Raw genomic sequence first — 15437 nt, forward strand, 5'->3', positions numbered from 1 at the left:
AAGATTACAAGTAAATTATGCAAAAGTACAACTTATCAAAGCTCGATTTTTGAATTCGTATAACTAATTGCGGATCAATATAATCAAACAGAGGATAAACATCTTATTTTAAAATATAAAAAACCTAAAATATAATTATCGAGTTCCAACAAAATAAATAATTATTATCTTTATAAAAAATTATATTATTAAACCAAATATAAATTACTTCGTTATTGTCCCTAAATTAAATTATAAAAAATTGAATTAAAAAATAACACAAAAAATGAGGAATTTCAAATAGTTAATTTGATACTAATATCGATATATTTTTGTCAAAATTTTAAGATATCTTCAAACATATATTTTATTCAAAAATAATAACATCATCGATTTCTCAAAATCACATAAAGCCATATTATAACATCGACTGAGATAAAGAATAAAATGAAATATTAAAATCACGATGTATCTCGTTGCATTGCGCAAGTACGCTTCTAATATATATATATATATATATATATATATATATAAAAGGAAGGGTTCAAACGAAAACCCTGTGATTTACGAGAACGTCAGAACAACCTATTAACTCCATATTGTGATAACAATTAAAATTAAAAGATTTTTGAAATTAAAATTGAAATTTAAAAAGATTCAAACAAAATTGAGATTCAAAAGGGTAATAATGAAAATCAATATCATAAAATCTTAAACACAATTACACGATCACATTATAATCCTCAAAATTAGAGTGATTTATCCTTATCTTTATTAGGTATCGATTAAGAAGTTGATTTCAAGGAGAAATCAACGAACAAAGAAGCCGTAAAGTCTCACGAAAGGTATCTTTCACAATTACTCGATTTGAACATGCTTTCATTCGATTAGAATTAGTTTATCACACATTTATCACGACGATTACTGGCGAAATCGATTAAATGATTTTGTGTGATATGGATGTGATAATCATGTGATATCAATATCACTCAATTTGATCATGGTTTCGATGGGTTAGGTTAGACATTATCACAACGATTTCAGATTATTTCGATAGGTCAGGATTAGACAATCACACATTTATCACAACGATTACGGGCGAAATCCACTAAACGATTTGGTGCGATATGGGTGTGATAATCATGTGATATCACTATCATAACAACAAACTCGATTTTATCATGGTTTCGATCGGTTATGGTTAGACAATCACACATTTATCACAACGATTTCGGATGGTTTCGATAGGTTATGATTAGACAATCACACATTTATCACAACGATTACGGACGAAATCCACTAAACGATTTGGTGCGATATGGGTGTGATAATCATGTGATATCACTATTATAACATCACTTGCACACTCAATTTGATCATGGTTTCGATCGTTTAGGGTTAGATAATCACACATGTATCACAACGATTACTCATAGTTTCGATAGGTTATGGTTACACTCGATTGATCATGGTTTTGATAGGTTATGGTTACACAATCACACAATTTCTTTAATTCAACTTTTTATTATAATTTAATTTAAGTCTAACAACGAAGTAATTTATTTTCACTTAAGAGTTTTTGTCAAATGTTTTATAATATAGTATAGATAGTATAGATTATGTGTTTAAAAAAAAACAATAATGATTTTATAATTGAATAAAATATAAATTTAAAGATATCATAAATTTTTAAAAAAATATATATATCAATGTTAATGTCAAATCAATTATTTAAAAGTTTTCATTTTTTATGTAATTTATTTAATTTATTTTTTATTATAATTTAATTTAAGTTTAATAATGAAATAATTTATTTTTGGTTTAATAATATAACATTTTATAAAGATAATAATTAAGTATTTTGTTAGAACTCAATGATTATCCTAATTATATTTTAGATTTTTTATATTTAAAATAAGATGTTTATCTTGTATTTGATTATGTTTATTCGCAATTAGTTACACGAATTCAGATATGGGGCTTTAATAAGTTGTACTTACGCACAATCTACTTGTAATCTTGAGTTTTTAAGTAATATGCATTAATAAACAATACTTTACGTATAAAAAAGTAGTTTTTAAGAGTTTTTGTCAAATATTTTATAATATACTATAAATTATTATTTTTAATTTAATTTAAGTTTAATAATGAAATAATTTATTTTTGGTTTAATAATATTACATTTTATAAAGATATTATTTAAGTATTTTGTTAGAACTCAATGATTATCCTAATTATATTTTAATTTTTTATATTTAAAATTAGATGTTTATCCTGTATTTGATTGTGTTTATCTGCAGTTAGTTACACAAATTCAGTTATGGGATGAAATCGGATAGAGATGAACGAGTTTAAGAGTTTTGAGAGTTTAAGAGTTTTTAAGAGTTTTAGGCAAATGCTTTATAATATAGTATAGATAATGATTTCATATTCGATATTCGAGGTAATTCAAGTATTGATTAATAGAAAATAGATTTATATTTTATTTGTTGTATTAATGAAAATTTTAAATTAGTCATTATTTTCGTATTTGAGGGTGTTACTATATCAATGAGAGTTATAATTGAAAAAGTGACAATAAGCTACTAAAACGTTACTCCAACTCTCCCAAGTAGTATTTCAATAAGCATGGAAATCGAATCAGCATTGTTGTAGAAACTATATTTCGACTCACTCGATGATTCCCCATACGATACATACTCAACCTTTGGAACAACAAAGGGGAGTTGGGAATCCTTGAACACTTGCGTTGTATTCTCGACACCTTTTTTATGATGGAAAGGAAATCGAGGGCAAGGGTGGAAATTAAAAAAAATCGTGTTTTTGAAACTTTTTTAGGAGAGAAAGGAAAGGAAGGGAAAATAACGAGAAGTTTTCACTCAAATGTGGGAGGAAGGGGAAGGAAAGAAATTAGAACTCTTTAAAAAAAATTATTAAAATTATCCAATTTTTTATATTAAATAATATATTTTTAAAAAGTATAATAGTAAAACGACATTTTTCCCGTGGTTAAGAACATAAAAATTTATTCTATTTCCTTCCATTTCGAGAACATAATCAAAAAATTATTTTATTTACCTTTTTTTTCCGTCCATTTCCTATATTTTCTTTTCTCCCCAAATTCGAGAACACAACAGTAAAAGGGCATTTGGTTTGATAGAATAGTTTTCTGAGGGATTTGAATTTCGTAAAAGGATTTAGAATTGGAGGGGTATTTTGATTTGGAAGGATTTAGAATATTCGATGTGTTTGATTTATAGGATTTGGAATAAAATTGTATTTCATTCTTTACAAATAATTTATAAAAACAAATTATAAATAATTATAAAAATAATTAAATTACATTTTAAACAAATATTTTTTTCACATTTTTAAAGCATTATATATATAATCCTTTGAAAACCCTCCGGGTCCATTTGGTTTACATGATTGTTTTTAAAGGATTTAGATTTAATGGAGGAATTTGGATTTGGATTGAAATGAATTTAAAATCATTAGTGTACTTGGTTTGTAAGATTTGGAATGAAATTGGATTTCATTATATAAATAATTTATAGAAAAAAAATATAAATAATTATTATAAAAATAATTGAATTATATTTTTATTAATCGGTTATTACAAAACAAATGTTTTTGACATTCTTTATAACCTTATTGCATACGATCCTACGAAATCCCGTGAAATCCCCGAACACTCCCTAAGGATTTCAAAATCCTATATTTGAAGGATTTCAAATCCGAACAATCTAACAAACCAACCATGAGATTGGAATGGATTTGAAATACAAATACTTCAAATTCATTTTATTCCTTCAAACCAAACACTACCCCAGAGATTTCAAAATCTTCGTATTTCAAATACTTGGAATCCTTCAAAATGATTGGTAAGTTGCCTTCCCTCTAAAAAAAACTTCAAACTTTACTTGGAAGCATTTGACCAAGGACATGATATTTGAAAAGAGAAATATAATAGAATATGTTTAAAAAAAATGAATCTAGAAGGTATTGGAAAGAAATGTTATGGAGTTTGATTAAGTGTTTAATTAACAATAATATAATATAATCTGACAAATGAATTGGAATTTTTTAGTTATGGTTGTTTTTTTAAGTAACTTGAACATAAAAGGATTTGGCAAGCAAGGTCTTTGATTCGAATTCGTACACTACCAATCCAGTTTTTCTTCTTTATGATGATCATGAGACAGGTACATGTGAAAATATATAAGAGAAGATCGCATATCATACTTTTGTCACATAAGGGTGAAAAACATTGACAAACAAAGAGTGATTGTCAACAGAATGTCAAACAATCGTCTTTTTCGTTGCCACGGTGACAAAAATAATTCATTCGAAAGTAGAAATAGAAATAAAATGATGATAATGGATAAAAGCCCTGAACGACACCATGAATCATGTGAAGGAGAAGCAACTTGCCCTTGGATTAGGTTTTCATTTCTCACCTCCAATCACTCATCCCCTTTTCTTGTCTTCATCCTTATTTCCATCACTTTTATCTCTCTCTCTCTCTCTCTCTCTCTCTCTCTATATATATATATATATATAACCTCTTCTTTCCTTCTTTATTCTTCTATTCTTTCTTCAACAATACCCAAACAGGTTCATCTTCACTCCATTGCCTTTCAAATTCATATATATATATATATATATATACACACACACACACACACATATCTATAGTTGTATTTTTGAGATGTATTGAATTCTGATTTGTGTTGGAGGAAGTAGGGAAGAGAGATGGAGGTAACAAATGTGAGTGAGTATCAGGCAATTGCCAAGGAGAAGTTGCCAAAGATGGTCTATGACTACTATGCCTCTGGTGCTGAGGACCAGTGGACTCTAGAAGAGAACCGAAATGCTTTCGCTAGAATCCTGTAAGCCCAATTCAACAATCTTTACTATGTTAGATTCCCACGTCGATTAGACTTGAATAATTTGTTGGAACTATTCGTGAATGACCCTTTTAGAAAGTAATCTAATGTGTTCCACGTACTTTCACATAGTATCATATGCGCCTGCGTAACCTTTGCTGTTATACCTGTTTGTTTCGTTTTGAAACAGGTTTAGGCCCCGGATTCTTATCGATGTGAGCAAGATAGACATGACTACAACCATTTTGGGATTCAAGGTGTCTATGCCCATTCTCATAGCCCCAACAGCAATGCAGAAGATGGCTCACCCTGAAGGTAAACAATCAAATGTTATATTTCTACTTCTTATATCCATGCTACCTAAGTGTTTTTTCTTGGTTCCTGATTTTGGTAAAAGATAAACAAAACCAACCAAGCCAAGTATATCCCACCTAAGATGGGGTCTGGGACGGTGGGATGTATGCAGAACTGTCTCCCTAAAAAAGTAGAACAATGAGCTATCTTTGCCACTTATATGTCTTCTATGTTCTCTATATAGGTGAATATGCAACAGCTAGAGCCGCATCTGCAGCTGGGACTATTATGGTTAGTAGTTCCTCTATTCTTGACACTAGTTGGGCGTCTTCATGGAAACAGCCGCTTTACCTTTTTGGGGTAGAGGACAAGTCTGTCTACATATTATCCCTAGACCCTACTTTCAATAAAGATATATCGGGTTCGTTTGGTTGAAATTTAGAAATGTGAAGCAGCATTTACCGGTTGTTTTTGTTTTCTAGACACTGTCATCATGGGCAACGTCTAGTGTTGAGGAGGTTGCTTCAACAGGACCTGGAATCCGCTTTTTCCAGCTTTACGTGAGCCACCGTCTTTCGTGATTGTTATTGCTTTCGCTTTCTTCCTTATTTGGGTTCGTATAAGTTTTTGACTTTACTGACCCTGAAATCAGGTGTACAAGAACCGTAACGTCGTGGCTCAGCTTGTGAGAAGAGCTGAACAAGCAGGCTTCAAAGCTATAGCTTTAACGGTCGACACACCAAGACTGGGGCGTCGAGAAGCTGACATCAAAAACAGGTGCACTGGAACTAGCCAGCTTAGTGTAACATGAAGATGTTTTTCATTAGTTTATCATTAGTACTACAAATTCCACACTTTGCTGGAGAGGAAGCTTTCACCGATGAGCAAAAAGAACAGAAAAATGGTAAAGATGGAGGAGAAATGGCATATATGTTGTGTTCATATTGAAACGGCATATATGCGGGTTGAAGCAACTTTTGGTGCTAATGGCCTCACAATTTGGGGTTCTTTTCATCTGCGTACATCTTACTTTTCAGACCATACCTTTACTTTTGTATGGAATTTACTGGGTTTGATTTGGTTTTACCATCTGTATGACGGATCTAACAGATTTCAGTCCGTTGCTTGAACAGATTCACTTTACCGCCATTTTTGACATTGAAGAACTTTGAGGGTCTGGACCTTGGCAAGATGGATGAAGTGAGTTGATAATCGGTCTTTTTCAAATTTACAAGGTTCTGAAACAACTAATTTTTTCCCTAATACTGTCTGCTTGATTCAGGCTAACGACTCCGGATTAGCTTCTTATGTTGCTGGTCAGATTGACCGCACTTTGAGCTGGAAGGATGTGAAGTGGCTTCAGACGATCACTACGATGCCAATTCTTGTGAAGGGTGTTATCACTGCCGAGGATAGTAAGATCGATCAAAACCTCAATTAATTTTCTTTCCAATTCGAGTATGTTAAACCTTATGGTTTTTCGTGTTCGCTTCTTGATCATACAGCAAGGTTAGCTATACAAGCCGGAGCAGCCGGTATTATTGTATCCAATCATGGAGCTCGTCAACTTGATTACGTACCCGCCACCATCATGGCTTTGGAGGAGGTATCGAACTTGTTTATACCTCTTAGCACCCTTATGATAGGTTTGGTAGGCAGGACATAAGGGGAGAGTACAAAAACTTGTGGTCCCATGTTTGGGACTACATAATACTGGGAGATGAGACAAGATTGGTGGTAAATTACCAAACTACCCGTGACAAACTAAAACCCTAAAACTTGTCACAATTCTTTCAACTGCCTATCTCACTCTCACATGTCCTATCTTGTCATGTCCGGTCCATTCCTGTCGTGTCACATTTGTGTACTAAATGCACTTTTAGGCTAAAGATGCAAAAAAAACTTAACTGGTCAGGTCCTTTGTGTGAACCGGGCCTAACCAAATCCGGTCTCTAGGCGGTCTGGTTCGAGTCCTTGGACATTTTGAAATCTATATATTTGATATGGTCTAATAAATAAATGTGGGGTCAGGTTGTGAAAGCTGCACAAGGGCGTGTACCTGTATTCTTGGACGGTGGTGTTCGGCGTGGTACTGATGTTTTCAAGGCTCTGGCGCTTGGAGCTTCCGGCATATTTGTAAGTATAGCATGTACTACTTTCGCATTGCAGCTAAGCAGAGATACCAAACAAAGTGGGTTTATTATGGTGCTCAACCATCCTAATACAGTAATTAATAGGACTTCAAGTTGATATGACCAAGAACAGTGTGCATAACAATAAGTTATTAGAACTGACCTAACAAGTTCTATCGACAAAGTTGTACAGCATAAACAGAACTCAAGTAACGGATCACCTTATTGGCTTTTTTATACATAAGATACTTCTACAACATGTCCTATAAAAAGACTAATATGACAATTTATTATATATGTCATGTTAGTTTGCCAACCATCGTCGATATAACTTGTTAGATTATCTAGCTTCATCTTAACAACTTATTGTAACACTTTAGACAAGACAAATAATAAATGGTCCTATAAACTTTTGTCCTGTTAAGTACTCTTAGGACATTTGTGCGATCTAAAAGAATCGTTTTCTTTTTTTTTGGAGTGAGAACATATAGAATGAACAATTGAGTTGTGAAATTCCAGATTGGAAGACCTGTGGTGTTTTCCTTGGCTGCTGAAGGAGAAGCAGGAGTGAAGAAAGTGCTTCAGATGTTACGCGATGAATTCGAACTAACCATGGCATTAAGTGGTTGTACCTCGCTCAAACAGATCACCCGTAATCACATCGTCACCGAGTGGGATGCTCCCAGGGCTCGTCCTGCACCAAGGTTATAGATGAAACATATAGGTGCATTTTGAAAATGCTCAATAGTTATGAACCAAAGCTGTACGAATCTATAAATTTCCTAAATGTCAATCACTGCACTTACTTGTACATTCTTCCTTGTGAACCATCTGGGTTTGGATGATGTTTCAATCGAGATACACTTTGATAGAATAATGGATCTTGTATCGAACACTTTCCGAGAGTAATGTTTCACACCCTTTCACAGACTAGAGTTGCACGAAATTCACTTTGGGATGGTCCAAATTCACACTTGTTTTTTAGGCAAAAACACTCAAGTTTCAGTGATGTTTTTAGTATGTTAAACGACAGTTATTATGGCGAAAAATAGTTATTTCAGTGTTAAATCAGTTCCCACCAACGATATGAATGAAAAACGGTTGTTCCAGATCAGATAAAAGTCATTAGCTTTCTGATCTTCAACCTTCTTAAGATCAGTTGGCCTTCTGAACCTTTGCCTTCGGAATCGGCCTCCTGATCCCTTATGCAAACATCAGAAGACTCTGTTTCAACTTCAGGGACATCTACTTCCATAAGGGGCACTGCCCTAGACCCCTGCTTTATGGCGATATTGGGTTTAAGTTAGCTTATACAAGTGTGCTCTCCATATCTCCTAACCTGTATTATAGCTTAACTAAAACTTTTCGATCTCGCATAAATCACAATTACACCAAATGATTGATGAAATTAAAAAAAAAAAAACTAAGCAAGTTCAGCAAGGATATCAAGTAACAACTCGTGTAAAAGCACAAACTTCCTAATTAAGAACAGAAAGTAACTTCCAAAAAGTCAGTTCCGTGTGGTTTATGCAGGAAACCTTTGAATCTTTGTGCTGATCCTCTTTCAGATCAACTTAAAATCAATGCAGGTCACCAGAAATCACCTGAAAAATCAAGAATTGAGTTCTAGTTCAATGCAATGAGCTGATGATACATACAGTAAAGTTTGCAGTAGATATGGAAACAGGTGAGCTTGCCTTGGATATCAATGGCATTGCATTAGCTTCCCACTCGGTCGCCCACCTTGCAGACAATCCCATCTCCAGAACCCCGTTTCTCAGCATTTTTAAAGCATCACATTCATTGGGAAAACCCTTGAAGAGCATCTGTGAAGTTACCGATTCACAAACCATCGCAAATTTAGAGGAATTTATATGATTTATTCAGTTTAATTTACTGGCTTACCATTAGCTCATCAGCAAGCTCCGATGATGATGAGAAGAGTAGCCCATTCTTATCTGGTTTTACAAGCTCTGTGATGCTTCATCGAAGTCAAAACAAGAGGTCAAATTTGTGTACTTTTTTCAAGCGTTAGACTGGATTACTGGAACAAGATGGAGATAAGTTATCTACCAAGAATAAGAAACAGCGCAAACAGGCAGACCGCATCCAAACATGTCAACAACCTGACAGGAGACAATGACAGATATAAACCAAACCAAATAAACAAACCCAGACACCCAGTATATCCTGCTCTGAAGCTGACCTCTACCCAAAAAAGGGGGTTATTTAGCTAAATGACCTTCTGACAAATCTTTTTTTGATACTTAACCTTCTGACAGGTTTCGAGGCATTCTTGTGTGTGGAAGTGGCACTCTTCTGTTAAGCAGCAATATTCTCAAACATCTCAGAAGGTCATGGATTTTTAAAAAAATGGCATAAGGTCATTTAACCAAAGGACCCACCCCAACCGGTACAGCGGTTGTTTCTGAAGTATAAAATGACAGATATCTGAAGTATAAAATGACGAACTTTTTGATGAACAACAAATTTAAGCAGATTATACACCTTCATTGGGAGATCCAACCCCGATGAAGAAGTATGCAAGCAAACACCAAGATCAGCTGATCCTGTAGATATAGAACAAGCAAAGAACACATGATGATCACAACTTAATGGACGGAAGTTTTGTACACACATTGAACCATTAATTTCCTCACCAAGAAGAAATGGGTAATCCTCCGGTGACAGCCACATGGTACGGAAAGCTACGCGCTTGAGGTTCAGCTTCTTTATCTTCTCTTCGTATTTCTCTTTCTCGGGTCCTTTTCCTTCATGGTGTTTAGAATACTCCAAGTTGAGAACTTTTATCATCTATTCTAGTTATGTCAGTTATAACACAGATAAGGAATTGGATTCCTACCAGTGATGATAAATAATAACCTAGGATACGAAAATGTCTTCCCATCATCAATGGCCTTCCATAGAACTTCTTCCCCATTTGAATCATTCTCATTCAGTAATGCAGCAACACGCCTGTCGTACATGACTGCTGCTTCCAAAAGAATGCCGAAATCCTCATCTGGGGTCCTGAAAGATAAAATCATCCAGCAGTTAATTCTCTTGTCAGAAATAGAAATTGTCTTTTGACTTAGATCACTATTAATGGTTTTTTTTCCTTTGTTTAAACAAAAAGGTCAAAAAGTATGTTCCTAACCTATGCTACAATGGTTTGTAGAACTCACCAGCTTGTACTGCTAACAATAAGTGCAGGCCTATTCTGCTTCAAGTGATAATCGTCACCAATCAGGTTCGTAAATAGAGTTGAATTTGGATCTTGTATGTCATTGCTAGTTATTCCTACAATATCAGTGTATTTGATTACTCAAAGCTCACAACCCCATCCCCTCATAAAAATATAAACATAAGGAAGAAAGGGGGGAACAAGAGAAAGATGATCCACAGTATTACTTCTATTACCATAGCTGATGCAGTCTAGAGGACCATTTGACTTGAATATATCTTTCTTAATTCTACAAAACAACTGCAATCAACAATCAATATGAAGTTTCTGGAATACTGCATGTTTAGAATGTCTTGAAATGCTGTTTGATTTACCTTGTGCTTTTCTTCGAGATGAGTTGGGCAGAAAAACTCAGGAGGCTGGTCATATAACACCGTGGCTCTACAAATTTTAAAAAGGAAAAAAAAGAGAATGTAATGGAAATTATTGTTACTATACAGGTCAATAAACATGATCAATCATAAATGCTCCCTTAGTACCATGAAAGTTGCAATCTTTGCCTTGGAACATAGTTTAATGGCAAGTAATTTTACTTTGAACTTCCCAAACTTTTCTTTTTTGCTTGCAACTTTCATGGGACTGAAGCAGTATATGGCATATCTTGAACTTTAAGCTAACCCTCTCACTTGATTCCCCAAACTTGTTCCAACTCATGTTGCATTGCCTTTGTGACACATAGAGATCCATGTGCCATCTTCCCAAAATGTAATTCAACCCTAAAAAGTTCAAAGCTCAAGTTTGCATTAGCATGTCATACACAATACCTCAAATTCATAACCAGTATAACGAATATAGTTTTTACCAATGATATACCGCTACGAAACGACTACTTCTGCCAAGAGATAGTGCAAGCAAAGTGTATCCAAAGTTATGCCAATCAATGATGAAGGAGGACTGCCTCAGCCAGCTGGCCCATTTGACAGCAACTAAAGTTGGAACGGAAGGTGGATTCTACATAACCATAAACACCCACATTTACAACAACAAAAAGGAGAAAAAAAAGTCGATCTTTCACCTTTCAGGGATTCAATTTCTAAGCAGAAATTAAAGCTATAAAAAGACATAAGATTTGAGAATTGTGAAAGTAAGTGTTTTACATTTCAAGTAGAACCTCAAGCTCACCTGCACTATAAATACATCTGGGGCCTTTATTTTAACACAAAGAAACCAAAGAAGCATAATGAACTGAATCAATGGCTTTAGCAAAAGCATAACCGAACGAAATATTTTTGGTAAAACTCCATCCCTTGATGGCCATAGCCTCTGCAGAACACAAAATATGATACACTCAATATGATACATCAAGTCTATAGGATCCTTTTGCATTATACAAAATTATTTAAGCAACATAAACAATACCATTGTATGGATATGTATAGATTGGTGCTCTAATAGAGCAGAATATGGGTCAGATCCTGTCCAAAAAAATAATTGAAGATATCAAGCACTGACATTTGTGACTTAGTGCAAATGCTTATCTTATTCAAACACTTTACGAGTTTTTGGTTCTAGAAAACTATTCAGAATTGTTGGAAAGTGTAGTATAATGGAACTTTGCCACTTTTTGTTGGGAAAATTTTGAAATTCATTGATAATCAAGAGATCCAAATGAGACTACAATTGGAGGGAGGCAAGGCATCTTCCTTTGGATACATTGATGTTGCAACAGCAATTGAACTGTACCACCCATTGAACCTTGAAACCATTGCCATTGAAACCTACAAGCCTAAAGATGATATTCAAACTCGCAACTTGAAAACGAATTTGAAACAATGGAGATTTATGATGAAAACTTGAATTTGAAGCAACAGAACTTGAAACTTGAATTCTGTAAACCTCCCTCATCTTATGCTCTGCCAAAACAGAACAAAAGCGCACCTACGCCTCCCACTCAATCAACTTGACAGACTCAAAATCCTAAACCAAACCTACAGAAAACATAATCTTGAAACAGTACACTTAACCTATGTCCAAACAAATATGATGGTATTTGATGGTCACGTAATAGCAAAAGTTGATTGGCAAACTAATTGTGACTTGAGCAATAAGTGTTTATATGAATAAATAAGTAGGTGGTTCAATGATTCATAGTTTCTGGAAGAGTAGTTTTTTAACTGCTTAATCTTTAGAACAGTATTATCATCCTCATACTTTGCAACCTGAATCTTTTCATCATCACTAGTTAATTAACCTAACGAGACTGATGAGATTATTAATGGAAGATTATCATAAGTAATATATAATGTATACCTCCATATGCAACAATATCCACCTCAAGATTTGCCTGCCATACAAAAAAGAAAGTCAAACAACCATAAAATGCATAAAGAATCAGGGAATGACAGCCCTCTCATATACCAATTTTTCACACGCTAATAATAATCCATAGCAACTCTTGTTGCACATGTTAAGAGAGAATTCTACAGTTCCCAATAATGGGTGGTCATTTAAGGCCTGATCACTAATATTCTTACACTAGCAACAGATTCAAGAAGCTAACATGTAGAAAATTGGAACTAATAGTAAGAAAAAAAAGTCAGGTGAAAGTGAAGTTGATTTAGGCGTTGCTGCTATGCATCTATGGACTGCAGATACTAAATCCATTATTCCAATCAATCCATAATAAAGCGGAGTCAAGATTTAGAGACTTGAAGCTTAACAATTGCTTTAGTGCTAAAATCCTACATTGAAATGATCCTGATATATAAGGATAGATTGCATCTTTTCCGTATTCTAGGTATAGTCTCAACAAACAACTTAAAAACTTGGCAGAAAACGCATTTTCATTTGTTCATCAGACAAGCACCTAGATCAAAACTCCCTTCAATAAAAATTAGAGATAAATTTTGGCTTTAGGAAATCAATTTGCAGTCAGACCTAAGATACGAATTTTTTACACAAATTTTTTTAAACTCTGGAAGAATAATAATATCTGATTTGAAGCATATAAACAGTATTGATTATCATCCTTACTGGTTTCAATAGTTGAATCATCAATTTTATAACTTCGGGTTTTCAAAATTGAGTTCAAAATCGAAAAGTATCTCGTAATATGAAGCAGATGTGGTGGATAAACTTATGCATTCTGCAGAATCTATTGAGCACCAAATCAAACTCAGTAAAGCAAACACAGAAAGGTCACATATGCATGCCTCAAACAAATCAAAACCTTGTCAGTAAGAATAGCGAACTTGATTGATTGAATGAAAAAAATAATCTGAAATCTAATTGTTTGCTTCTTCGGATGATAGAGAGCGAAACCTGACGAGCAAGAGAAAGGGCATGGAATTGCATACGAGGGCTGCGACCAATATCACCGAGTACCACAACTGCTGCTCTGCGTCTCTTCCCGAATTCCATTCCGTTTTTCACCTACTTCCACAGATTCTTCTTGAACAAATGATTTGAATTGATCTTTAGTTACTTCCACTGTCGTTGAAAATTGGAGTATGATCCAACTAAAATTGGACTGAAGCTACGAGAAGAATTAGGGTACCAGTGGATGATTCAGTTTTTGCTTCCGAATCAAAATAGAGATTTTCTTGGTTTAGAAGATTTCATTGTTTTAATTTGCAAGGATCCGTCGGAAGGCATCCTGCCGTTTTTGAGACGATTAGTTTTTGAGTAAACTAAACATTTAGTCCTTGTAATTTGTCAAAAATAACACTTTTAGTCCAGCTTCGAACTAAAAAATGGATATAACGGTTTACGAAAACTAAATGAATATTCGTGCAATGCTGCGAGATATATCTTAATTTTAATATTGTATTTTATTTTTAATCTCAGTCGATGTTATAAGATAGTTTTATGTGATTTTCAAAAAGCGATGATGTTTTTATTTTAAATAAAATATGAACTTGAAGATATCATAAAAATTTGACGAAAATTTATCGATATTAGTATCAAATTAACTATTTAATATTCATATTTTTTATGTAATTTTTTAATTCAATTTTTTTATTATAATTTAATTTATGTTCAATATCGAAGTAATTTATATTTGGTTTAATGATATAATTTTTTTATAAAGATAATAATTAATTATTTTATTAGAACTCGATAATTATCCTAATTATATTTTAGATTTTTTAGATTTAAAATGAGATGTTTATCCTCTATTTGATTATGTTTATCCGCAGTTAGTTACACGAATTCAAACATAGTTACACGAATTTAAACATGGAGCTTTAATAAGTTGTACTTGGCATAATTTACTTGTAATCTTGAATTTTAAGTAATTTGCATCAATATACCATACTTTATGCATTAAAAATGGTTTTTATGAGTTTTTGTCAAATGTTTTGTAATATAGTATAGATGTTCGGATTTGTTGCCATTAAAAAGTTCCAAGAAGATGTATTTTTGTTCTTTTATCAGTTTATTTTGTGTATTATATGATCAAAATTTATTTTATAGCCTTGGTCTGTATGGTTTTTGATCAAGTAGAAGACAATAGAGTGATAAAAATAACAAACATGCCCTTTATTTATTGGAATTTTTATAGTGGTTGTTAGATGTAAGGACCAAATCCGGACTTTATATAAATTATGATAGTCATCTTGTAATTTTAAAACTGTTGAGACGAAAAGTGTTAGTTTTTGACAAAGCATATGGACCAATTTGTACGTTACTTTTAAATTTTTTATATTAATTGATTTTTTTTTGAACAAATAAACCTTTGTAGATCAAACAAATCGAATCGATTTGACTTATAATATCACGCAGTTTAAATAACTCTAAGGTGGCGTTTGGTTCGCAAATTCTGGAGGAATCTGAAGGAATTGGAATGTTGAATTCCTTTGACCAGATTCATTTCCTTCGTTTGGTTCATTCTTTTCAGCAGAAGGAATCTTCAGATTCCTATGAATTCCATGGATAAAGGATTTTAACATTCCTTAG

General features: G+C 33.3%; 2 protein-coding genes across 4 annotated transcripts; one reads left to right on the forward strand and one right to left on the reverse strand.

Moving 5' to 3' along the window:
• Nucleotides 1-4569: 4569 nt before the first annotated feature.
• On the forward strand, nt 4570-8188 carry LOC112507770 ((S)-2-hydroxy-acid oxidase GLO1). Of its 2 annotated transcripts, none has more exons than XM_025112472.1 (11): nt 4570-4596; nt 4723-4871; nt 5059-5183; nt 5407-5453; nt 5645-5722; nt 5815-5939; nt 6296-6362; nt 6445-6577; nt 6668-6768; nt 7194-7298; nt 7814-8188. In XM_025112472.1, exons 2-11 carry the CDS (start codon nt 4735-4737, stop codon nt 8003-8005), a joined length of 1110 nt encoding a protein of 369 aa, XP_024968240.1. In that variant the 5' UTR covers nt 4570-4596; nt 4723-4734; the 3' UTR covers nt 8006-8188. The 2 variants fall into 2 exon arrangements, with proteins under 2 accessions (XP_024968240.1, XP_024968241.1); XM_025112473.1 differs by having other exon boundaries at nt 4584-4596; nt 4726-4871.
• On the reverse strand, nt 8041-14109 carry LOC112507769 (UDP-glycosyltransferase TURAN). 2 transcript variants are annotated; one of them, XM_025112471.1, is made up of 17 exons: nt 14035-14072; nt 13800-13925; nt 12789-12822; nt 11898-11953; nt 11661-11801; nt 11341-11489; nt 11165-11254; nt 10853-10919; nt 10715-10778; nt 10480-10594; nt 10158-10324; nt 9955-10065; nt 9803-9864; nt 9368-9420; nt 9200-9275; nt 8992-9120; nt 8041-8898 (listed from the first exon to the last, which is right to left on the reverse strand). In XM_025112471.1, the coding sequence occupies exons 2-17, from the start codon at nt 13896-13898 to the stop codon at nt 8875-8877; spliced, it is 1437 nt and encodes a 478-aa protein (XP_024968239.1). In that variant the 5' UTR covers nt 13899-13925; nt 14035-14072; the 3' UTR covers nt 8041-8874. The 2 variants fall into 2 exon arrangements, with proteins under 2 accessions (XP_024968239.1, XP_024968238.1); XM_025112470.1 differs by having other exon boundaries at nt 13800-14109.
• Between the last annotated feature and the right edge of the window lie 1328 nt (nt 14110-15437).

Source organism: Cynara cardunculus, assembly GCF_001531365.2.
Source record: "Cynara cardunculus var. scolymus isolate 2C chromosome LG 2, CcrdV1, whole genome shotgun sequence".
Classification (NCBI taxonomy): domain Eukaryota; kingdom Viridiplantae; phylum Streptophyta; class Magnoliopsida; order Asterales; family Asteraceae; genus Cynara; species Cynara cardunculus.

Coding starts and splice junctions, on each gene's coding strand:
- LOC112507770 (XM_025112472.1), top strand. CDS start 4,735: ATGGAGGTAACAAATGTGAGTGAGTATCAGGCAATTGCCAAGGAGAAG. Junction 5,454..5,644: donor CTGCAGCTGGGACTATTATG/GTTAGTAGTTCC, acceptor TTTGTTTTCTAG/ACACTGTCATCATGGGCAAC. Junction 5,723..5,814: donor TCCGCTTTTTCCAGCTTTAC/GTGAGCCACCGT, acceptor CCCTGAAATCAG/GTGTACAAGAACCGTAACGT.
- LOC112507769 (XM_025112470.1), bottom strand. CDS start 13,898: ATGGAATTCGGGAAGAGACGCAGAGCAGCAGTTGTGGTACTCGGTGAT. Junction 11,954..12,788: donor GGATATTGTTGCATATGGAG/GTATACATTATA, acceptor TTTTTTGGACAG/GATCTGACCCATATTCTGCT. Junction 10,066..10,157: donor GTTATTATTTATCATCACTG/GTAGGAATCCAA, acceptor AACACCATGAAG/GAAAAGGACCCGAGAAAGAG.